The sequence below is a fragment of the Brassica napus genome, chromosome A6 (assembly GCF_020379485.1).
Source record: "Brassica napus cultivar Da-Ae chromosome A6, Da-Ae, whole genome shotgun sequence".
NCBI lineage: Eukaryota > Viridiplantae > Streptophyta > Magnoliopsida > Brassicales > Brassicaceae > Brassica > Brassica napus.
Window position 1 is genome coordinate 19426138 of NC_063439.1, and position 24448 is coordinate 19450585.

Here is a 24448-nt window from a genome sequence, read left to right on the forward strand (position 1 = left end):
AGCACCAACTATAGTTCATTCAAACTTCGAAGTCTGTACCTACCAAACCCTGTTTACTATAGACCCGGTCAACAAACAAAACTATAGCTGACCAACAACCAAGTGATATGACTGATAGATATCCCTTCCTTATAAAAGGAGTCGCATCTGCGTTACCAAGTTCCATCATCAACCTAAACACACAACATTTATCTCTCTCAAATATATCAAAAGAAAAACAAACATAAACAATGGAGAATATGAGAAACGGCGGAGAAAACGGTTCTCACTGGATCCCATATATGTTATTTGATCGATCTTCGGTAACGATTCATCTTCTAAAGTGGTTCGGCCTGGGAAGTTCTTCTCCATCATCCTCATTCTCATCTCACAGCGAAGAAGAAGATGTTGTGGAGATAAAGGAGGAGGAAGATGATATGACCGTCGATATCACGGAGCGTCGGTTGAAGAAGAGTAAGTCTAAGCCAAAAACAAGCCCAGGAAAAGGAGGAGGAGTTCATTAGGCTTCATATAAACTTATACGTATATAAAACATATAAATGCAAATGTATACGCAGTGTACGATGTACACTGTACGTAATAAGATGTAAGATAATATGGTTAGATATTTATTTTTGTACGTGAATTGGTTAAATAAAATCGAGTTTGGTCATTATTGTTTGCTTACCGATCAACATAAGTTAAAATGCTCGACTGCTGGTCATATTCGAACATCGTCGATATTGAAGAATCGAGTGACCCAACAAATGCAGCTCTAGCCTCTATGGGTTTTATTAGGCCCATTAATGATCCATAAATGGAAATAGTTGATTAACATGATTTCATCTATCGATGCCCTCCTCAAAAAAACCGGTGATTAAACATTTTAAGTTGTCTTTTGGAGCCGGATTTTTACAAGCAGAACATTATTGAGATTGAACAAAGTAGCAACAAAGGGTACACATACAAAGAGAGACCTTCCTCCATGTTAGATTCGAGAAGAAGAAGAAGCAACCAAAATTCCTACAATTCAAAACTTGAGTTGTGTTTCTGTTTGAAAATGGGTCCATAAAATTAGTTTGTATAACTTTATTTTTGACAAGTCTCAACAGTAAATAACATCTGCACATCACTAATCAAAATAATACATCAATATATTTAACTTTGTAACAGTAATAACATTGATACTTTTGACCGCACCCATAAAAAACAAAATCCAAACATGAAATAATAAATAATAATACAAAGATTACAAACAAGGGCCCTCCCTTCAATCATCGGAGCCCGGCCCGGCCCACCATGTAGCCCAATGTTCTCTCCATTCACCGTACGTAGCAAACGGTAAAAGACCGTTCATCACAGGAAGTGCCAACACAACCAACGCAAAGAATACACTACGCCGTGCCCAATACGGAACCATAGCGTCACAACGTCCCCCTTGAGTAGTTACTGGACCATACATCAAACGATAGAAAGCCAGCGTGAAGACGTTCGCAACGAACTGCAAAACGCAAAACGTCTCCCAAAGAAGCAGCCAGAGTTTACCGTCGCCTCCCAACGTGTCCACGCAGAACTTACCAGGCAAACCGCAAACGACCCCGAGGAAAATAACGATGAACGTTACGGGCATCGTCTGCTTCGCTGTACCCGACGAGCGCTGGATGATGAAGTAAGTGATGACGAGGATCATCAGCACACCGAAGAAGCTCTGAACCCAGACTCTGAGACGGCAAAGCAAGATGTTGAACTCCGCGTTGATCGAGGAAACTTGCTTAGGAACCCACCAGGAAGACGTTTTCTCCTCCGACGGCTCGCAGATCGAGGCTGCTTCGGTGATTCTCTGATGCGAGAAGACGTAAGCGCCGTATAGCATAGAAGCCAGCATGGTGAAGACGCTCAGGACCAGCCAGTCCATGATCTTGTGAACCATATCAGCTTTTTTCGAGTCTTCTTGTTCTGTTTTGAACTTCTCGGCTCTGAACGCAGCTTTGGAAACGTTCATCTCTAGCTTTGATTTCCCCAGGTTGTTTGATTCGTAGCTTAACGCTAGCTCAGTTTCTTTCAGCCTCAGTTTCCTCATTGTAAGACCGATCTCCATGCTCTTTAAGTCGTTTGCTCGCGCTTGCTCTTCTAGAGCCTTTTCGAATGTGGTCAGCGGCATGGCTGAGGAGGTTCTCGAGACGGTAGAGAGTTGTCGTGTCTCTTCGTGGAGGACGATCTCGTTCATCGAAGAGGTTGTTGTTCTTGTACCGCCTTGAATTGCTTCGTAAGCAGACGTAGTAGATGAAGTTTCCTTTGCAGATAGCTCGCTGTCTGAGCATCCGTCTATTGTAGACCGGTCTATATCACAACTCGCAACGTTATTGGTATTGTCTAACTGATGAGGAGATGTGGATTCGTTGATCAGTTTAAGGATCTTTAGAGTGCTGTTAAATGATTTCTCAAAGTTTGTTGCAAAGGAACCAAGCTTGTCACCATACACCTGTAACCAATCACATCCTTAAAGTCGATAAACTGAAGAATGTAAATAAAACAGTTCAAGGGAGCTTTCGGCTTACATTGGCTAAAGATTCTTTGACAGCAGAAGCAGAGATCTGCAGAGCATAAGCAGTGAAGTTTATGTATCACTACCAAAACAGAAACCGAGAGAAAAAGAAGAAGTCATATACTACTTACTCCTGCAAGATCATCAACATAAACATTCTGACCATCGGCACTCTTTCTCTGAAGAACCTATAGGATAAGAAAACAGAGAAGAAGGGGTTCTCAAGTCAATGACTTTGGTCGGGTAAGTAGCTACTGCAGGAACATGTCAGACTGAATCTCAGTGAAATCCCAATCAGAGCTAGACATTAGTGATAAAAAAGGCTCAAGCTTTAAGACAAAAAAAGTGAGACGAGACAATTCAATTGTGACGGAGTATATATATACATATCTATTCATTGATTCCGATTCGGATTAGGATTAGGATCAATGCAACCTATTAAAAGACTTGGGATCAAATACTCGTAGCTTTAACTCTCTAAAGATGCGAACTTTTTTAGCATAAACTTAAAAGCGAGGACAACTAAAGGAACGTAACAAGACAGAACAGGAAACAGACAAGTCAAAGACAGAAGAACAGAACAAAGCCAATACACTACTAATAATTGAGTTGAAGAGATAGATAAAGTTTGAGAATTTGATCGAACCAGATTGGCAAAGGCCGCGAATGACATGCCCAGAGGAAGAGCCAAGGCTTCGGCTTGTCGTTCTCCGACGCTTCGTCGAGTAAAACCTAACCGCACCGGAGGGCTTCGCAATCTATGAGCAACTCTCGAGACCCTTCGAGTAGAATTGAGATTAGAGGCAGAAGACGAAGAACAAGAGGAAGAAGAAGCGTCGTCGCTCTCTTTCTTCTTTGCCTTTAGCTTTCTTTTTGTTAGAGGCGATGGCTTCATCTTCTTCCTCATTGTCTCATCTTTGAGTTCGTCGCTGGAATCCTCTGGACGGTGATTCGCCCTTTGGTTCGCCGGATCGGTGATTGACTCTTCGGGATCCGGCGAAGGAGGGAGGAGGAGGGCGTCCATAGGTTAGAAGACTTAACTTATGGGGTCAATTTGGAACTTTGAGAAAATATTTTCACTTTGAATGATTTTCGCCGCTTCGAGTTTCGAACTTCTTTTCCTTTTTTTTTTTTTTTTTAGTGAGAATCAACTTTTCAAAAATTCTTTTTTTGGGCAAATCAACTTTTCAATTTTTAAATTGGTGTAATTAGCTTCATATAGGAACATTACTGGACCAAATATTTGATTCATTGGTTTTTGCTTAATCTCAAGTTCAGTGTATATTTTCTTAAAAAATCCAGTGTATTTTTCCAAGTTCAGTGTATTCTAAAGAAGTTTATGTTCCTGGTCACAGAAGTTTATTAGAAAATTATTTATTATACATGTAAATATGCATCTCGTTATATCTTACCATTTTTCTTTTGAAGAAAGGGTTATATGATCTATCTATTTATACAAAACATTTGGTATTCTTAGAAAAACAAAATTTTATAGGTTTAAAAGACCAGTCTGATATGATATATAAATTAACGTTTTATGCTTTAGGTTAAGAGTTAATTGGCTTGTATGCCCCTAATTGAGTCCTTAATTAGATCAATGCACATGCCTTGATGAAAATATTTCTACGTCGATTTTACTTTTACTTCATGTATATCAACATGTCAATAGTTGTATCAGATCCCTTAAATACTACTGATGCTTTACTGTTTGTGGAAGCAAAGCTCTTTGTTTGAGGAAGAGTGTTCTAAATTTACTTATTAATTATTATAAGAGCATCCGAACCATTATTATTAATTATATTCTTTATATTTTCTTATCTCAAACCATAACTTGTTCTTATTTTTGGAAGAAAATTTATTCTTCGATTTTCTCATGATGCTCTCAACCTTTCTTCAACATCTATTTTGTATTTATCATAAGAAAATTACAGTTTTAATCAAATGACTTTAAAAATAATCGAAGCATTGATTGTTTCTGTCACTCGTTTAGAATCTACTACCACACCAGTTATGACAATAACATCATCAAAGTAGTAAGAAGTTATCTTCCATATTTTGTTAGCTGTTACAATAATACACCAATAATTGATAAATTGTTTTACAAAATACTTGTTGTTAGTTAATACATTGTTTGTTAACTTATAAATAGTTTGTTATCTTATACATTGTTTCAGTACATGGTTTATTAGCAGATAAATAGGTTGATATGTTGGTTGACTTTGTTTGATAAATTGTTTTAGTGAAAATCAATTAAGTTGTAATCTATTGTGGGGGCAGCTGCACCCATCCTGCTTGTTAAAGAGACAGTTGTTCTCTGTATTTTCTCAATCTTCTGCGTGGTGCATACGTCCCATTTTTTGTCTTCTCCTTCCTAACATCTAACAAAATCAAAAAAAAAGATTTTTGTTTTAACAGTTAAGTGACTTAAGTCCATTGTTGTTTGATAAGCATCGACAATAGCAGTCACAAACAAAATTATCGCTAACAAATTTGTCAGCAACCAAACATGTTCATCATTATTGTTTTCATCACTAGCGTTGTGAAAAGTAGAAGATAAAGCAAGGCAAGAACAGTGGAGTGGACGAAGGAGACTCATTGGCTTTCTCCTCTTCCTTCCACCTTCTCTCACCGTGCTCCGCCGAAAACCCATCTCCTTCCTCTTTTCAAAGCAAACAACTTTCTAATGAAATTACTTCACTGCCACAAGATTCACAAAGTTCTCATCTTCAAAATCACAACTTTCCTTCGTATCTTGACATTAAAATTCAATTTTGTTATTGGAGATGTAGAATCAAAAACCCTAATTTTTTAACTTCAAATCCAAAAAAAATCTGAGAATATGATGCTTTTGGGAGGATTGATGTAGTTAATTGCCCTGTTCGAAAACAAAGCCGTCTAGACGCTGTTCGGAGGTTGACCACGGCGATTATGTCCAAATCGGTGTAGCCAGACGTTGATCCGCGTAAAACTGTCTAATTTCCGTGTTGACCGCCTAATTTCCGCCTAATCCCGCGTTGACCGCCTAAAGTTTTTTTTCCGTCCGTGTAAGTTAAAACATGATTGATTATTTTTGTATGTTAAAAGATGATTGATTATTTTTTTACTCATTGTTTACAAAGTTTGTGTAATTATTCATTACTAAATAATTACAATTAGCTATCAAACCCAAAACAAACACATACATACTACATTTAGGGATTTTTTCATACCAAACCCACCATTTACGAATCAAAAAGAGACTGTTTAAAATTATATTAAAAATTATATAATTATATCTAAGAACTTGTATCATCATGTTTAAAATTAGCTAAATATATTAAATATATTAAATTGTATTTAAAACTAGGCCCCGCGTAATCCCTGCATACTTTCCGATTTTTTGGTAACTCGCTAGGCCCAAAGTTACCGCTCGACTAGAGCCTAGCATAATTCCGAACATGGGTTAATTGTAATGTTTCTTTTATCAAAGACTAGTGGTATTCCGGCGCTACGCGCCGGGCTCGTATGTTTTATTCTCTAAAGATTTCTAAATTGCTTTTTTATCCATTTGATAATAGTTAGTGACTGTAATGTATTACTTTGTTTTGTAGTTGCTTAAGTAAAAAAAAAGAATAGCATAAATGGTTTTCATGGATCAATGCCTCAAAAATAGAATTGATACTGATAGTTACACCAAAGTAAATATAATTGAACTTAAAACATAAAGTAAAATCGATGTTCAAAAAACATAAAGTAAAATCGATGTTCCAAAAGGAAACACGTAAATGCATGAGTTTGTTTTGTGATCATCTTGTTTGAATGAAAATAACAAATTTGTTCATCCTCTTAAAGTAATAACAATCTTCGCATGCTTTGTCCATGTCATAGACGTAGCAATATGTTAGGGACTTCATTGTAGACGTATTGGTTAAAGTAGACTATAGTAAGCTAAAATGTGGAACTTGCTTTTCGCCAACAAATGATTTGCAATTTACTCCTTATGCTAGTGATGTGAATTAGAGCATGCCTTATGAGTCGATGGTGCAAAAACTGAGATAAAGTGAAGACGATTGTTAGTTTTGAATTGCATGCAATGGCATCGTTGCAAAGGGAAGGTATTAAGGGTAGTTTTAGTGAATGAGCTCTTATACACATTCATCAATCTAATTTAGACAGACTTCCCTTGTTTTAATCTTATATCGGAATCAAAACTGAGATGAGTGTATTTGTTTTAGCTGATTTTGTGTGAATAAGTTTAGTATGCGCCTGGCTTGTTTAAACCATTCTTCTACGACCAAGGAAATACATGTTTTGTTTATGAAATATCGGCAAGAGATTTGAATTATTTGATTGATAACTCATGTTTTAGAAGCTATATTATATTCGCTTTTTTTCTTAAACTGAATTTGAATTTTAAGAATATATATTTATTACAAATTAATTATTGGATGTGCTAATGTATCAGTTATTGTCAATTTTATGATGAACTTAGTGACCGAAAAAGAAAAATCATGAAAGCCGATTCTTATTTTATCTTTTATCTTATTTGGTCTTTGTTTGATTAGACATGAGAAAAGGACAAATTAATCTTATTTTATCTTATTTTATCATATTGTATTTATGAATTTTTTATTTGTTCTTTAAAAAATATTTTTGTGGATTATATGTATAGTGTAGCTGTAAAATTTACAAACGTTAATCTCGTAATGATATATCATTGCTGAAAACTTGACATATAACATGACCTATTGACATAGGTTGGTCCAACTATTTTAATATAATTATTAAAACATTTTATTAATCATTTAAGAGAGAATATTATATATAGCAAACCACAAATATGACTAAAAACACAAATATAAAAATTAAATTTCTAAAAAATGTAAAAAAGCGGGTCAGAATCTAGTTTTTTTAAAAATTCATGCTCCATAGCAAATTGTAACGAATTGAAAGATTTAAGGCAAATCCATTCATTAACATTTAACTTCTTCACAAGATTACGTACACTTTTGTTTTCTAATAAAACTTGAAACGCTGGATTTTTTACCTAGCTAGGGAGGGGGAACGACAAGTTTGATAATTGGAGTTGATTCCAGACTGTCTTCCTTTTTAACACTGAATGTTATTAAGCCACCAAGGCAAAGGATCCAACAATGTTATACAGACAAAGACAACAAAGACACACCAGTAGGCATAGAAGAAGAGGCCTAACTTCAAAAAAACGAAGTAGGCTAACGATAGAGAGAAGAGAAACAATGTATCATTTCCACTCTTTCACTTCCAGATAGGAGTAAGAAGAAAATGTACGTTCTCCAGGTCATGGATTTGAGGCTACTGCTTCTGCAGAGTTCAGAGGAAGAAGCCACGAAGGAACGCTGTTGGCGATGAACGATTAGTATGTTCAGAGGCTATATATATTATATATGCAGTGTCTTTCCACCAAGAAGCTTCAGCCTCTCTCACATGAAGCCTTTCTTAGCTTCTCCCAATGCAGTCTGCTGCTCTTTTATCTCCTTTTTTGTCTTCTCTCCATGAGCCCGTGTACCCTCTCCAGCACATAAGGACACACTCCTTGTTGTTCCTCCAATGGTTCTGAACAGTTCCAAACGCCTTTTCCAAATGCCTTTTCCTTGTTGGGGTCTTGTGCATCACCAACCTTGATTAGCAAAGACGTGTAATAACGTATTAGACAGTTCTCAAATAATATATACATAACAATTGTGCTTAGTATAGAAGATGAACCTGTTGGTGGGAGACGTCAGCAGCAGGTACATTGGTCAATTTACACACTTCAGTGTCAAATGCTACTAATTCTGCGGTGTCGGTTGCATCATTTCGACATGGTACCTTGCATTTGTCAAGTTTAGTTTGTTATTTTCGTTGTCTCTTACGGGTTCGTTTTTGTAAACATTTTTTTTAAAAGAATACAATCATGAGAATTTACCTAACAACTCCAACAGCGTCTTCCTTATTACAGAAAGCACATGTGAAAGATGAAAGCCACGGTTCAATTTCCTTGAGCATATGGAGCAGCCAATATAGCACCATCCATTTGATGTTTCTATTCCCCTCACAACCACTTTGCAAATGAACTCTACCGCCTGCAGAATAATAAACTAAACTTGTAAACCATTGCTCATATAAACCGTTTCAGAGAAAAAAAGTTCCATTAGAGAAGACAATAAAGATAAATGTTATGTGGGAGCCTATACGATGAAGTTTAGACAAAGAATCCAAATCTTTGACTGCTTGAATATCAAGGACTTTAAAGTCAAGTAGTTTACCTTGAGCTTGGAATAATTACCCTCCTGTTTTTATCCAATCTGAAGAAGATCAAACTCAGTTTGAAGTTCTGCTTCAAGCTGATCCAGTCTCCTCCAAAATCTTATTCCCCTTCCTTAAACCCGTAATGTTTTAAAGACCGTCATGTCCAACACACAAAGATGTCTCCAGGAACTGTGGAGGTTAATAGTGATCAGTAGAAGATTCTGGGCAATCTACAACGTCACTCATCGTGGAATACTGGGAAGTTCAGTTCTTGTTGTCCAAAGAGAGGCACTTGCTGTTTTCGCCTCAATTCATCATTGTGAAATTCTAATAATTTCTCTATATTGCCGCATCTCCTAATAATCTCTTGATGTTCTGACATTCAAGAAGCTTCTCTATATCGTTTCTTTGGTCGACGATCTTGTGAATCTCTTCTCTACCAGTAACGATCAGATTTAGTAAATAACAACTCACTCCAATGCTGAACAAAACTCCTTTCTTTGCAGTTCTGAAGACAAAATTGAGTGGGAGGAGGGATTAACTACATGTAAACGCGGAGTAAAGATCTGAGTTATGGCTGGTGAAGACGTTATGTAGATCGGAACGTCACCTTAAGTTTTCGTGGGATTTCATCGTCGAGGTCGCCGCTTAAGAGGAAGACGGAAGAGGGTAACCTCATCCCATGTAGGTTTGTGTGCTAAAGTATGGGCTTGAGGTTTGGGCTTAATTTGCAGTTTAGATAAAAGCCCGGAAAAGTAAAAGAAATAATCGATCAGCAGAAAGCAAAAAAAAATCGGAAGTACCCTGGTAAGCCGACACGTGTCGAGATTTGCCCTCTCCTATCTGATGACGTGGCTTAATGAGGAGAGAGACAAGTCTGTTTTATTGTATAAGAAGATAATGCTTTTAATTGATGCGAGATATCGATGGAACAGAGAAAGACTTTCACATGACGAATGCAGTGTGAATTCGACATAGGCCAAAATGGTTCAACAGCGTCCTATGCAATCTAATTTCACGAGGAGGGAGGGGTGTTTTCATCTTCTCCAATACTAAAAGGTATGATGAAGCTTGTTTATGTTCCATCATGTGTAATTTTCTAATATCACTCTAAGATATGTATATTTAGCTAAATACTCTTAGGTTAAACTAGCCTTTTCTCAAATTAGACATGTCAAATCCATATATGCTTTAGCTTGGTAAACGGTGCAGTAACTAATAGTCAAATCCACATCTCCGATTAACTATAAAAACTGATCGTACAATCAATGTGAGAAAAAGAACTAAATAAAAGTGCTAAAGCCCGATCACTTGGGTTGAGCCTGTATTTTGGCCCAGAAACTCTTCAGTCTTTTAACAAAATAAATCACCCATACTTGCAAACAATAATAATCCAAGTCACAATGTTAAAAGAGCAAGGCATCTTTGTGGCTCTGATAACAAGATGATGTGTCACAAAACAACCAATCAAAACACTAGAGCATCTGCTTCACTCATCTAATCTCATGCCACGTGTCAATTTCGTATCCACCCCTTTATTTACACTTGTTGCCATTCCTCTGCTTCCTCCTCCTCCACAGACCACAGCCTCTAAACCTCTCTCTCCGCTTCGTTTTCTTCTTCTTCTTCTTACATTCTACGCAGGTTTGTAATCTGCTGATTCTCTTCTGCAAAATCACCTTTCAATGGCGGCTTCTTCCTCTTCTTCTTCTTCTCCCTCGTCTCTCCTCTTACCGAACATCAATTTCCATTCCACAACCACTCGTTCCGTTTCAATCCCTGGAATCTTCCTGCCTAGAAACCGCTTGAGATACAGTCACAATCTCCCGCTTCGAATTAGAGCTTCCAGAGACGATAATGTCGCAGTTGAAGATCGTGAAAAGGCAGTGATCAACGGAAACGGAAGCGTACGTCTAAACGGCAACGGAGCTGCGAGAAAATCCATCAACAACGGAGATTTAAACGGAAACGGCCGTTTAAACGGTAGTTTGGTGAAGTACGTGAACGGAAGCGTAACGGAGGAAGTGTCGAAGAAGAGAGAAGAAGAAAAGAGGCAGAAGAGAGTAGAAGACATCGGTCAAGAGGATGCTTGGTTTAAGAAAACTCAACAGAAACAACAAGTCGAGGTAGTTAGTCATCACCACATTATAAATAATAAAAAAAAAGTTACTTTCTTTTTCATTCCAAAACCGTTTCTTTGTGATAATGATTCCATTACATGAACACACAGGTTTCTGTTGCACCTGGTGGTCGATGGAGTAGGTTCAAGACTTACTCAACGATCCAAAGATCATTGGAGATTTGGGGGTTTGTTATAACGTTTATCTTCAGGACATGGTTAAGCGGTCAAAAGTTTTCTTACAAAGGTTGTTACTTTACTTTTAGTATTTGTTTATTGTAAAAGAACATTCTCATTTGCTTCTTTTTTTCTTTGTTTGTAGGGGGAATGACTGAGGAGAAGAAGGTTTTGAGAAGGAAGGTTTTGGCTAAGTGGTTGAAGGAAAACATATTGAGATTAGGTCCTACCTTTATTAAAATTGGTCAGCAGTTCTCTACCAGAGTCGACATTCTTCCTCAAGAATATGTTGATCAATTGTCTGAACTTCAGGTTTGGTTTCTTGTTAAATCCCATCTCATATCCAATGGCTTTCTCTTCTGTGTTGCATTTTCAGCTTTTTTTTTTTGTTGCAGGATCAAGTTCCTCCTTTCTCTTCTGCTACGGCTTTATCAATTGTTGAAGAGGAGCTTGGAGCATCTGTTGATGACATTTTCGACCGTTTTGATTATGAACCTATAGCTGCTGCTAGTCTTGGTAAGAATCTCTTTGTGGTAATCTTCTTATAATGATGTTGTCTGCAAGAAAGTGATAGTAATGAATGATAAGTGTTTCCTTCTTGATAAGTACAGGCCAAGTTCACCGTGCAAGATTGAAGGGTCAAGAGGTTGTCATTAAAGTACAGAGACCTGGTTTGAAGGATCTCTTTGATATTGATCTTAAAAATTTAAGGGTTAGTGTCTCTAGCCATGCTTGATATTGAGTTATTGGATGTTCGAAGCGTCCTTGTCTCATGGTTTGCTTCTGCTGAGTTATTGGCTTTTTTGTTTTGATTTTGTGTAGGTGATTGCTGAGTATCTCCAAAAGGTGGATCCAAAATCAGATGGTGCAAAGAGAGATTGGGTTGCAATTTATGATGAATGTGCCAGTGTCCTGTACCAGGTATGGCCATGCGTTTATTATTTTTTTGCATTGAGGCTTAGTTGAATCTTCTTTGTTTGCTTCAGTTTGAAGTGACCTCTAACTAGTAAGAACAATGTGTTGTATTGTTTAGGAAATTGATTACACAAAGGAGGCAGCGAATTCGGAGTTGTTTGCTAATAACTTCAAAAACTTAGAGTATGTTAAAGTTCCATCCATCTACTGGGAGTACACCACACCTCAGGTAATCTAATTACATATGATCATTATTAGTTCATCATACACAATGCCTTAAGCTCGAATGCGGAACACACATACATTATGTTCTTTGCAGGTCCTGACAATGGAGTATGTCCCTGGGATTAAAATTAACAAAATACAAGCCTTAGATCAGTTAGGTGTTGATCGAAAAAGGTTTGTATTTTCTTACACCTTGTTCCCGGACTTGAATATTTTTCTTTGTTGTTCATTTATAACTTGGTTCAATGCAGGCTAGGGAGATATGCTGTTGAATCTTACCTTGAGCAGATCTTGTCTCATGGATTCTTTCATGCCGACCCTGTAAGTCTCTACTATAAAGTTCTTTTCCCTTAAGTGCCAGTGACTCTTTGTTTGGTGTACCAATGCACAAAAGACTACACTCTGATATGTAATTGTATCTTTCTAAAGCACCCTGGGAATATTGCGGTTGATGATGTCAACGGTGGGCGGCTGATATTTTACGACTTTGGAATGATGGGAAGGTACTACAACAAGACTCTGTTACTATGGTGAAGAGATATGATCTCCTTTATCATTACTTGTTTGACTGATGATCCTACACAATTGGTTTATTCATGGTTCTTACAGTATCAGCCCAAATATTAGAGAAGGTTTACTGGAGGCCTTCTATGGTGTTTATGAGAAGGACCCCGATAAGGTATACTTTCTACTGTGTCCTCAGTTTCAGTCTTCTACATCCATGCCGCCTTGTAGGACCTGAGCGCATACATCATACATACATATTTATAAATTAACCTTCTTGTGACAGGTCATTCAAGCAATGGTTCAAATGGGTGTGCTTGTACCTACTGGTGATTTGACATCGATCAGAAGAACAGCACTGTTTTTTCTCAACAGGTGATTTGCTTGATCTACCTACCTTATATATTTGTGAGAGTGGTGTGAATTATAGCTGCCAGTAGTATCCTTTTGATAATATCAGTTAGCTGATTTTTATTGCAGTTTCGAAGAGCGGCTTGCTGCACAAAGAAAGGAGAAAGAAGAACTAGCAGCAGCAGAAGAGCTTGGGTTCAAGAAGCCACTAACCAAAGAGGAGAAGCAAGAGAAAAAGAAGCAACGGTTGGCTGCAATCGGAGAAGACTTATTAGCCATTTCAGCTGACCAACCTTTCCGGTTCCCTGCCACATTCACATTTGTTGTTAGAGCCTTTTCAGGTTTATAGATATCCTTTTCATGCCTTTTTGCTCAAACTTAACAAAGTATACTAATGGTTACGTACTCTCTTACTCTGTAGTATTGGATGGCATCGGCAAAGGTCTTGACCCTCGCTTTGATATAACGGAGATTGCAAAACCGTGAGTCTACTGCACACACTAAACTAAAATATTCTTATTAGTTTTTTTGAAGAGTACTCGTGTACTTTTGTTCTCCAGATATGCTTTGGAATTGCTACGGTTCCGGGAAGCTGGAGTAGAAGTTGTAGTGAAGGTGATAATTGCAAGGCTTATCTTGACCCCCCATATATGATCTTATTGCATAGCTTTATAATCAGATTCAATCAAATAAAACTCTTGTAGGACCTGAGGAAGAGATGGGACAGACAATCACAAGCATTCTACAATGTATTTAGACAAGCTGATAGAGTTGAAAAGCTAGCTGTAATCATCCAACGACTTGTAAGACACTAAACAGATCCACCCGCCACAAAACTTCAAGCTACATGAATTGTTAAGAGTTTACAATGTTTTATTTATATATGCCTATTTCCTCAGGAGCAAGGTGATTTGAAGCTTAGAGTCCGAGCATTGGAGTCTGAGAGGGCGTTTCAACGTGTAGCAGCTGTTCAAAAAACAGTAGGAAGTGTAAGTAAAACTTTTGCATTCTCATGTCGTTTTCTAACATCTTCAAGTTGGTTTCTTTTTCCTCTTTTGTTTAATCCAATGTGTCACCCCAACAGGCTGTTGCTGCAGGAAGCTTAGTCAATCTCGCAACGATTTTGTATCTGAATTCTTTAAAAGTAAGTTGTTACTCATCAACGATGGTCTCTTTTCCTAACCTTTAACCTTTGTCTGCACAATTTTATTAACATTCTTGTGTTCCTTTTATGTTCTCAGACACCAGCTACTATAGCATACACAGTATGTGCTTTCTTCAGCCTCCAGGTTCTGATTGGAGTTATAAAAGTCAAGAAGTTCGACCAACGTGAAAAACTGATCACTGGGACAGCTTAAAAGAAATCTTGTTTGGTATGTTTAATGCTTCCTCAGCTCTTGTGTTTAACATTGTTGGATTCAGATTCTCAGCCTTTTTTGCCGTTTAACTTGTACAGATGTATTAAAAAAACTTCTTCTTCAGTCTCCATAAAATCTTTTGTGTTAAGAAGCCACAAAGATTTCTCCCATAAAGCTTTCCGTAGGAGTGATGATGATCTCTTGTTCTGCCATAGAAAAAATCTTATGGAAGCTTTAGAGGCTAGATATGTTAAAACCAGTGAACGACCAGACTCATCTAGCTCTTTTTATTTCTTTCTGAAAGTTTTTGATTATTGGGCATTTTATCAACAGAGCCACTTGTAATGGTGTGTAGAGATGTAGACATTAGGTCAACTTTTTCGTCAAAATATATGTATATATACTACTCGTTACATGCCTCAGTATATGTGTGTTCAGTACAAATACAAACGTGTCAGTGGTGGGCCGTGTGGCAATAAACCTGAACCTACCTTTTTTTTTTTTAACAACAAACCTGAACCTACCAAAATGGCAAAATCTCAAGAAACCAAAATGTAAACATTGGTAAAACTCTTTGATAAAAAAAAACATTGGTGAAAGTCTGGATTGTCATTGCTGCTTGACAAGGTTTCATGTTTGTTACATTTGTGTGTCGTCAATTGAATGCGTTCATTGATTGATTAAAAATTTTAAATGGTTGTTACACAGTTATAGTATAAGTCTATAAGAACTCAATAAACTGTGATGAAACTGCATGTGACAAGGATGCTGAGCTGAACCAAATCGCATATTTTATTAGGGAAGTTTACTAGAATGACTCAAATTAGTTGTGTAATTACTAGAATGATTCATATTTTTTGAAAATTATTAGAATATTTTTCTGATCAAAATTACCCTTACACATAGTTATAACAAAAAATATTTTTTACCAAAATATCCTTATTAATTTTCGAGGGCAGATTTGTTTTAGAAAAAAAAAATCTGCCGAGTAATAAATCTGTTTATAAAATCTTTGTAGAAAAAGAAATCTATCATTAAAGTGGTGCAGATTTTCTAATAACGGCAGATTTGTTCACACGGCAGAATTAATTGTCCGATTTGATTAGAAAATAGATTTTTAAAAATATGTCTATCAAATGAGGTAGCAGATTTGTTATAAGTGGTAGATTTATGTGGTCAACTTATTTTTTAATCGACAGATTTATTTGTAGTGTTAGACTTATTTTCTTACGGCAAATTTATATGATCGATTTAAAATTATTGGCAGACTTCTTATTTATGTGATGATAGACTTTTTAATTTATGTTGTAACAGATTTATTGACGAAAAACTTGGTTTATGTAAACCAATTTTAATTTCAAACCGGTTTACATTAATTTCGAATCTGGTTTATTTTTAAGTTAATTAAACTCATAATTATGAAAAAATTTGTAGTTGTAATCATCTCTTTCATCTCTTTTTTTCTTATCAAATTGTTTTTTTTTTGGGTCAAAATCGCTAGCTCTTTCTTCTTTTTCTTTTTCTCTGTAGACGTTTTTTGCTAGAATAAAAGAGAAGTGGGGATTTTCTAATGAGAAAAAGACCAAAATAGCACTAAATCAAGTTTTTTTCCCAAACTAGCACTCAAGGCCAAAAATCACAAAAATAGCACTCAAGGGGTGGAGTTTAGTGTTTACAGTTTAGAGTTTAGGGTTTAGAGTTTATGTTTTAGGGTTTAGAGTTGAGAAGTGAGGTTTTGGGGATAAGATTTCAAATTTTAAAAAATAAAAAAATTTAAATTTTTCAAAAGATAAAATGCTATTTTGGTCATTTTAGTTTTTGAGTGCTATTTTTGTGATATAAACTTAGAAATGTGCTATTTTGGATATTTGCCCTTTTCTAATTTCTTTTTTTTTACACAATTAAGATTTATTCCTATTAATAAAATGGGTATTTTGGTATTTTTGTTTCCCTTATAAGTTATTCTAGTAAATACAAAAATATAAGAGTTATTCTAGTAATTAGATATATAATCAGAGTCATGTTGAGTAATTTCTCATTTTATTATGATTTATTCTTGGATTCATCTTCTAGGATGAATTTCTAAGTTCACCAATATGATTTTATTATTTCATATTTGATATCTCTTAAAAAAACTAAATATTGTCAAATTATATTATATTTTTTAAAATAAAAAGGTAAAAAAAATAAAAAAATAGTAGTAGTTACAAAAAAAAAGAATTTAAAAAAAATATTTTTAACGTCATCAGCAAAACACTAAACCCTAAACCGTAAATCCTAAACTTTTAGGTAAACCTTAAGTTCCTGGATAAACCCTAAACCCCTGGAGAAACCTTAACTCATTGGATAAATCCTAAATTTTAAATCTAATAAAACAGTGTAATGTGTTATTGGTTTATATATTTTGATTGATTTAGAAATCCATATAGTATTTATAAATCCAAGTAAAATATGCAAATCTGAAGATTTTCCTTCGGATTTGAGTTAATACTAAAACACTCAAGGGTTTAGGGTTTAATGTTTTAGTGTTTTTGATTTAGAGTTCATGATTTATCCAATGATTTAGGATTTATCCGATGATTTAGGATTTAGATTAGTGTTTTGCCGACGACGTTAAAAATATTTTAAATATTTTTTTGTAACTACTATAACTGGATAATATTTTGTTTTATTTTCTAAAAGATATTAAATATAACCTCTGTTCTCTATATAGGGGGTGAATCCAAGAATAGCACTTTTATTATTCATTAGTCTTTGTGTTGTAGTAAATGCTTTCTTTGTTTAAAAAGACATAGTTTTTAAAATATTACGATTATTATTTATTTGACAAGTTGTGGAGATTGGTATTCCTTAGGTTTAGGAAGCAAAGATCCACTTTCCCCATTTACCTTCTGTTTAGGACTAATTTAATCATGGTGATAATTGATTCTCTACGTGTTTTTGTAAATTATAATGACGTAAAGAAAACAAAAGAAGGAAAGATATATTTTTGGTTCAAAGGGAGGAAAGATATATTTTTGGGTTCAAAAAGAGGAAATAAATATTTTTAAATACATTATGAACAAGGAAGGTGGAAAAGGTGGGGGAATGTGGCCCAAAATTTTAAATTCATTTTAAAAAAAAAATAATCGAAGAATTTAGCGCTTCTTTCATTTAAATACTTCCCCACAAGTGGTTTTTCATCTTTTCTCATCTTCCATCACTTCTTCAGGTCTCACTCGTCTCATCTCCCCCTTCCTTCAGATTTCTCCGGCTCTAATCATGGCTCCAAAGCGTAAGGTTCCTTCAACTGAGGTTGAGATCTCCGGTCCCACCTCAACTAGGCCGAAGATAAGTCCCAAAGCGCCGGTAGAAGTTGCTGCTGAGCCAATACGTTCCCGACCTAAGTTCAAGGTAGAGTTGGTGGTGGACTCCAAGAAGGATCCGTCCTGGGTTCTAGATGAGCCGATTGCTGATTCGGAGGCTAGGACTACGTGGCCCGAGAGGTATCAAGTCATCCAGGTATATGCTCAGATCTATACATTTACTCTTTCTTTAAACTTCTGAAACTGATGAAATTTTATATTTTCTGTAGAAGAAGGAAGTCGTACCTTTACCGAAGAAGAAAAAGAAAAAGTAAATTCTCGAATCCTTTTGCTTCTAGTGGCTGGTTAGCTTTAGAGATCTATGTGTAACTAACTCCATTCAATTTTTTCTTTTAGGTATGTTGAGGAAGAGGAGATTTTCCTTGCGCGACGCCATTTTCGACGAGCCATCCTTGATGATTCCATCACATACAACCTCAACGATGATGCTCATGTGCAGGTTAATCTCTAAACAACCTCAACGATGACCAGCTGTACATTTACATCCATCATTACATTCTTCAGTCTCAGAACTTGTTATCAATTAAACCGTGCCCTAACTAATTAAGGATGAGATCTTATTTAAACAATAGCTTAATTAATTGATTGTTATATAAACTAATTATGCATTGACTGAACCTCTTTCAGTCTTCTGTTATAAAGGATTATCACCTTGTGCAATGCTTAATTTGATTTAGAGTTCGATATTTTTAACATACGTAACTTGTGTTTGTATATTAAACATAATTATTTTTTTGTTGTTCAGTCTGAAGAGGACGAAAAGCCTTTCATTTGCAAGATCGCCGAAATCTTTGAAGGATGTGATGGCAAAATGTACTTTACTGCTCAATGGTTTTACCGTGCGTGTGATACCGTAAGCATTAGAATCTATTCCTTTCGAGCATTTATTATATCTAAATGCTGAATCATCTGATTTTGTCATTTTCTTAATTTTTAGGTGATCCAAAAACACGAAGAAATGATCGATGACAAACGTGTTTTTATCTCGGACATAAAAGATGTAAACTCAATGGGGGTTCTTCTCAACAAATTGAAGATTCTGATGATCCCATTAACGGTACGTTCTTATTTCATGTATAGCCTCTTGTCATGCACCATGCATTTTTCTTCATTTGATTTCATTAATATTTGCTTTCTTTTCTGATGCTAGGAAAATACTGAAGTGACTGAAAGCTGTGATTACTACTGCAACATGAAATATCGCCTGCCTTTTTCAACACTTGAAGCTTTGCAATCAAGTCAGTGTATTATGCCTAATCAACGAACGGATGCTACAATGTTAGACTTGTATTGTGGGTGTGGAGCCATGTCAACTGGCCTATGCATGGGAGCTCAGCTGTCAGGGCTGAATCTTGTCACGGTGAGGCATTTTTTTTCTTGCTATTTTAATGCGTTAATAACTTTTCATTGTTGTAGTTAGCATCTCTTTGATGTTTAACCTTTGTTTTGTTTTTTATGATTTCTCAAGAAATGGGCTGTTGACACATGCGAGTATGCTGTTCAAAGCATAAAGTATAACCACCCGGAAACAGAAGTAAGTTCTTCTTTTTTATTATATCTCTGTTATTGTCTTTATTTTAGCCTTTGTCTTCTGTGTTTATGTTCAGTTGGTCAATTCGCTGTTTAGGTGAGAAACGAGTCCGCAGAAGATTTTCTGTATCTGCTCAAGGAGTGGGAGAAATTATGCATTCATTTCTCTTTGATCGAATCTGCGGATTCAGAAAAATACGAAAACCTTTATGGGATGTCCGCTGTGGAAGAGGTTAAAGATGGCAGCGATGAGAGTGACGTCAAAGACGGTGGAGAGGTTTTTGAAGTTGAAAAGATTGTTGGTATTAAGAAAGAGGAAGGAGGTGGACTCCATCTAAAGGTATCGTTTGTTAAATGTTTCACATCTTACGCAATCAAAATCATCTTTGGTGTTTTTGGTATAACAGGTCCGGTGGGAGAACTATGGGCCTTCCCATGACACTTGGGAACCTATTGAAAATCTTAGGTGAGTAAAACATAGTAAACTTGTAGCAATTGTTTGCAATCAAATGATATTCTTCAATGAGTTGTTAACGTCTCTGAATTTGTTTGTGAACAGCAATTGCCGTAAGAAAATTAAAGAGTTCGTTGTGCATGGATTTAAAACAAGCATCCTTCCATTACCAGTAAGTAACTAGTTTTAACTTTATCTGAAATCTTATTTGTATTTTTCTGCTTAATTACTTATTTGTGTGACACTTATGCCTAATTAATTTCAGGGAGGAGTCGATGTTGTTTGTGGAGGTCCTCCATGCCAAGGGATTAGCGGTTACAACAGATTCAGGAACGAAAAAGAGCCGCTAAAAGACAAAAAGAACGAGCAGCTTCTTGAATACATGAAAATTGTGGAGTTTCTGAAGCCCAAGTATGTTCTGATGGAGAATGTGGTAGATATGCTTAGGTTTGTTGATGGCTTTCTTGCGCGCTATGCTGTGGGACGTCTTGTCCAAATGAATTATCAGACAAGAATGGGAATGATGGCGGCAGGGTCGTATGGTCTTGCTCAGTTCCGGAGGCGGTTCTTCTTGTGGGGTGCAATGTCTAGCGAGGTAATGCTTATTTATTTCTACTCTTCTTTGTTTGGTATCAAGAAATAGACGAAGCAATTAATAATTTCTTGTATCTTTTTGTTTGTTTGTTTCAGACGCTTCCTCAGTTCCCACTTCCAACTCATGATGCTGTCAATAGAGGACATGTTCCTGTGAACTTTCATGTAAGCGGTATATATTTAGTACTGTTGAATGTAGCTAGCAAATTCTTAATAGTTTTATTCAGTGAGCTCGGCTTATGATTGATGCAGAGTAACGTAGTGGCCTATGAAGAAACAGACACTGTGAAGTTGGCGGATAAGATCCTACTCTCAGATGTCCTCACCGACCTTCCAGTTGTAAGTGTTTCTTTGTGTTATATCTTTAACTAAATAGTAGCTAAACATTGTTGGTGGTGTTCCTGATTTATTAATGTTCTCTATGATTTTAGGTTGCAAACAATGAGAGGAGGGCGGAGATGCCATATGACAAAGATCCTAAGACGCCATTTCAAAAATTTATCAGATTGACGCAAGAAGGTAAGATTCTTATCTCTCTTCAAGGTAACGATGTAAAACATAGATATGAAGAGTATTATTAAAACTGGAGGATGTCTCCCCTTTTTTCAACAGGAATGTTAGCTTCACCTAAAGATCCCAAGTCAAACTCCAAAAATGAGGTGTTGTACGATCACCATCCTTTGAATCTTAACAAAGATGATTATCAACGTGTCTGTAGGATCCCCAAGAAAAAGGTAGAGCATCTTCACACTCCTTGCTCACATTTTTTTTCTTTCTATCTTTTGCTCTTTGTTTTAATGTTGTACTGTGTCTGGTATTAGCAAGCGAATTTCAGGGACTTACCTGGTGTAACTGTTAATGCTAATAACAAAGTTGAATGGGATCCTAAAATCCCCAGGATCTATCTTGAATCCAATCACCCCTTGGTAATATACTGATCATCTCGTTTCTTTCTTTCTTTATCTATCAATCTTGCTCTCTCTTCATTGCCTTTTAAGAGACATCGTCTTGTGCTATCCAAACAGATTCCAGAGTATGCCATGAAATTTGTCGAGGGAAAGTCAAAGAAGTGAGTTCTTGATTTCCACAGTCATTCTTCTCTCTGCAGTTTCTGGATTTGGCATATATGTTTTCGAGTTATTAAATCACCTGAACCATTTTCCTTTGCAGACCCTTTGGACGGCTTTGGTGGGATGAAACTGTCCCAACTGTTATCGGAAGAGCCGAGCCACACAATCATGTCAGTCTTTCTTTCGGTCTTGAAACCCTCTCAGGAGAATGAAATAACTCATTAATTCATCTGAAAATGCTGGGCTGTGCATCTAATCTATGGAAACAATTTTAAAATAGTATTCACTGTTAATGCTGCTTGATATGATTACAGGTGATCATCCACCCAAACCAAGACCGTGTCTTGACTGTGCGAGAGAACGCAAGGCTCCAGGGCTTCCCTGATTACTATAGACTATTTGGCCCTACCAAGAAAAAGTAAGTCACTGTCCTGATTATTATAGATTGTTACTAGAACTCTCCCATATTTCTTGAAATAAGTAAAATCTTACGTACCTATCTATAATGTTGTCAAGGTACACTCAAGTTGGGAATGCTGTTGCAGTACCAGTGGCTAGGGCACTTGGATACGCATTAGGACAAGCTTTCCAAGGCCTCACAAATGGTAGTGATCCACTCTTCACTCTGCCCGAAGGTTTTCCAAAACCAACCTTCTGATTCTCGTAGGAACATCAGTAAGAAGAGATTCACCTTCTCTTCTGAACTTAGCCAGATTATGTTGATTTATTGTTCATCTTTGATTTTATCTAAGGCTATACTATGACTCTATCTATCCATCTTTCATTTGGATAAAGACTTGCTGTTGTGACTTAGTTAAAACAATTCTTAAAACGTTTGTCATTTGATTCTACTCTTTCATTAAACATTTTTATGAAACATCTTTTGGTTTAATTCCGATTCTTGTAAATTTTATGTTCTTTTTGCCAAAATCTTATGGTGGAGAGTAGGGATGGGCAAAAAACTCAAATGGAAGCGAGTCAAACACAACCAAAACCGATCCAAACTTAGTTAAACTGAACCGAACCGAACCGAAAAACCAATGTGTTTTTGTTATTATATAAATTAAACATACCAATAATATAATACAATATATTAAATCGTAAGACTAAAGTCACTATTAACTTTATTAAGGATGTTGGTTTTTAATTTTTTTTTTTAATTTAGTTAACTTTGGTTTGACTGTTTTCTTATAAAACTTTTGTGGTTTTTAAATTTTTTTGTTTTAGTTTTATATTGAATTTAATTTACATAGTTTATTTTTTAAGAAACATTATTAATGATGTTTTTAAAAAAAAATTCTATCTTGGGAGGAATCAGAATTTTGGAAAGAGTTTAGTGAGTTCAGAAGTTGACAGATTTTTAAAAGTTCAGCAGATTTACAAATATTTTCTAAATATCTATCAAATACTTGGTATAGATTTCTATAGATATTATTATGGATTTGCACAATATATTTTTTCAAAAATTTTCTCCTTCAAAGGTAATCTACAAAAATATTTCTAGAATTATTCCAAAAAAATCTCTTGATGAAACACAATTTTATATCACCTAGAGATACATCTCTATAATATTATATGAGAAGTGATTTTTTTACGTGTCACACTCACGTTAATTTTTACGATAGTTGATTACGGAGGTACCCTTAATGAAATTAAAATACTATATTTATTTACCATTATTAAATTTATTTTTCTTTTTATTTGATAGTTTCTTTTATTTTAATTTAATTTCCTTTTGATTTTTCCAATTAAATATATAAGAAAAAAATTAATGTTTTAAAAAATGATTTTTTAAATAATATTTTATATATCATGTGATTTCATAAAAAGTTAAGTTAACAAATAATCTTGATATTAAGAAAAATAATTAAATAAAAACATATTCATTTATAGTAATACTAGGTGATTTTTTCGTGCTCATGCACATACACAAATATTTATAAAATTAATATGTTATAATAATTGATATTCACTTTTGCTTTATATATATATATATAATTTTATAATTTATATTAATAATTTATATTATTTTAATTATAATATTATATTATATGTATGATTTCTATTAATAATATTATATTATAATTTATATGTATAGTTTATATTAATAATATTATATTATTTTAATTAAAGATATCATTTTGGATATGTGATATCTAGTTGGTTTGGTCGTTTTGGATCAACAATCGATTTGTTTATCACTTGATTACATTGGACTGCAGTAATTTTTCCGAAATCAACTATAATATTTTATTCTAAACATAGTTAATTTTGATTAAATTCTTTGCATTTAGATTGATTATTTTCTTAGATATGTAAATATATTTTAGTAAGAATATATGTAACTTAATATATATTGTGCTTAGGATTAAATAAAAAATAAACTGAAGTAATTACATGAATGAATATAACAATAATATTTTGAAGTCTCATGCATATAAAACAATATTGTAACAATTAGTTAACTTCTTACTTTTATTTATTAATATGTTTGAGTCATCTTGTAATTCATATGTATAAAAATAAATTGATTCTTATTATTAAATTATATTTTTATTTTAGTTAGATTTTTGATTTTGGATATAAGTTGGAGTAGTCGATTCACTTATGTTCTGAGTATATTAAGTTACATATATTCTTGCAAATTAAATTCAAGTATAATTATTTTGATTTTAATTAAGTTAAATCAAATTATTTTTATTTCTCACTTAAATGTACATGTATTTTCAAAATATTTATCAAAATTTAATTTTGATTTTTAAAAAATATTAGAAAATAGGAAATTACATACATAAGTATAGCTGATAATTTTTTGTAAGTTCATGAACGAATATCAATATTTACAATAATTAATATATTTATAATTTCTAAATAACTATATGCCTTTGATTTATTGAAAGGTAAACTGAAAATTATTTTAAATAATCATAGAAATGAGGATTCAGATTTTTTTTGGGTATTTTTACTATGGATATATTAAGTTCTACAAACATAAAGAAAACATAAACTCAAAAAG

General features: G+C 34.8%; 4 protein-coding genes and 1 long non-coding RNA gene across 5 annotated transcripts; 3 read left to right on the top strand and 2 right to left on the bottom strand.

Moving 5' to 3' along the window:
• The first annotated feature begins 110 nt into the window (after positions 1 to 110).
• Positions 111 to 655, top strand: LOC106351899 (elicitor peptide 3-like). Its single transcript, XM_013791614.3, has one exon. It carries the CDS (start codon positions 231 to 233, stop codon positions 501 to 503), a length of 273 nt encoding a protein of 90 aa, XP_013647068.2. The 5' UTR covers positions 111 to 230; the 3' UTR covers positions 504 to 655.
• A 457-nt stretch (positions 656 to 1112) lies between these two features.
• On the bottom strand, positions 1113 to 3599 carry LOC106348017 (protein CPR-5-like). Its single transcript, XM_013787657.3, has 4 exons — positions 3171 to 3599; positions 2656 to 2712; positions 2538 to 2573; positions 1113 to 2461 (listed from the first exon to the last, which is right to left on the bottom strand). The coding sequence occupies exons 1-4, from the start codon at positions 3546 to 3548 to the stop codon at positions 1250 to 1252; spliced, it is 1683 nt and encodes a 560-aa protein (XP_013643111.2). The 5' UTR covers positions 3549 to 3599; the 3' UTR covers positions 1113 to 1249.
• A 6394-nt stretch (positions 3600 to 9993) lies between these two features.
• On the top strand, positions 9994 to 14832 carry LOC106348016 (protein ACTIVITY OF BC1 COMPLEX KINASE 8, chloroplastic). The gene is made up of 20 exons (XM_013787656.3): positions 9994 to 10896; positions 11001 to 11136; positions 11212 to 11378; positions 11462 to 11582; positions 11678 to 11778; positions 11889 to 11987; positions 12100 to 12210; positions 12301 to 12380; positions 12458 to 12527; positions 12636 to 12709; positions 12816 to 12885; positions 12997 to 13085; positions 13191 to 13402; positions 13483 to 13543; positions 13622 to 13676; positions 13766 to 13864; positions 13961 to 14050; positions 14146 to 14205; positions 14303 to 14434; positions 14518 to 14832. The coding sequence occupies exons 1-19, from the start codon at positions 10456 to 10458 to the stop codon at positions 14417 to 14419; spliced, it is 2253 nt and encodes a 750-aa protein (XP_013643110.1). The 5' UTR covers positions 9994 to 10455; the 3' UTR covers positions 14420 to 14434; positions 14518 to 14832.
• A 2161-nt stretch (positions 14833 to 16993) lies between these two features.
• Positions 16994 to 22185, top strand: LOC106351898 (DNA (cytosine-5)-methyltransferase CMT3). The gene is made up of 20 exons (XM_048734892.1): positions 16994 to 17920; positions 17994 to 18034; positions 18121 to 18223; positions 18530 to 18637; positions 18722 to 18841; positions 18935 to 19144; positions 19253 to 19318; positions 19412 to 19654; positions 19722 to 19780; positions 19874 to 19940; positions 20034 to 20363; positions 20459 to 20527; positions 20615 to 20701; positions 20794 to 20881; positions 20975 to 21096; positions 21184 to 21288; positions 21388 to 21431; positions 21533 to 21602; positions 21747 to 21850; positions 21949 to 22185. The coding sequence occupies exons 1-20, from the start codon at positions 17681 to 17683 to the stop codon at positions 22088 to 22090; spliced, it is 2418 nt and encodes an 805-aa protein (XP_048590849.1). The 5' UTR covers positions 16994 to 17680; the 3' UTR covers positions 22091 to 22185.
• Positions 20869 to 22062, bottom strand: LOC125575805. The gene is made up of 2 exons (XR_007314387.1): positions 21929 to 22062; positions 20869 to 21837 (listed from the first exon to the last, which is right to left on the bottom strand). It is a non-coding gene; the product is annotated as an uncharacterized LOC125575805 (long non-coding RNA).
• Positions 22186 to 24448: the final 2263 nt, after the last annotated feature.

Coding starts and splice junctions, on each gene's coding strand:
- LOC106351899 (XM_013791614.3), top strand. CDS start 231: ATGGAGAATATGAGAAACGGCGGAGAAAACGGTTCTCACTGGATCCCA.
- LOC106348017 (XM_013787657.3), bottom strand. CDS start 3,548: ATGGACGCCCTCCTCCTCCCTCCTTCGCCGGATCCCGAAGAGTCAATC. Junction 2,713..3,170: donor TCGCGGCCTTTGCCAATCTG/GTTCGATCAAAT, acceptor CTTATCCTATAG/GTTCTTCAGAGAAAGAGTGC. Junction 2,574..2,655: donor ATGTTGATGATCTTGCAGGA/GTAAGTAGTATA, acceptor TATGCTCTGCAG/ATCTCTGCTTCTGCTGTCAA.
- LOC106348016 (XM_013787656.3), top strand. CDS start 10,456: ATGGCGGCTTCTTCCTCTTCTTCTTCTTCTCCCTCGTCTCTCCTCTTA. Junction 11,583..11,677: donor TATAGCTGCTGCTAGTCTTG/GTAAGAATCTCT, acceptor TGATAAGTACAG/GCCAAGTTCACCGTGCAAGA. Junction 12,211..12,300: donor GGGAGTACACCACACCTCAG/GTAATCTAATTA, acceptor TGTTCTTTGCAG/GTCCTGACAATGGAGTATGT.
- LOC106351898 (XM_048734892.1), top strand. CDS start 17,681: ATGGCTCCAAAGCGTAAGGTTCCTTCAACTGAGGTTGAGATCTCCGGT. Junction 19,319..19,411: donor ATAACCACCCGGAAACAGAA/GTAAGTTCTTCT, acceptor TTCGCTGTTTAG/GTGAGAAACGAGTCCGCAGA. Junction 19,941..20,033: donor CAAGCATCCTTCCATTACCA/GTAAGTAACTAG, acceptor AATTAATTTCAG/GGAGGAGTCGATGTTGTTTG.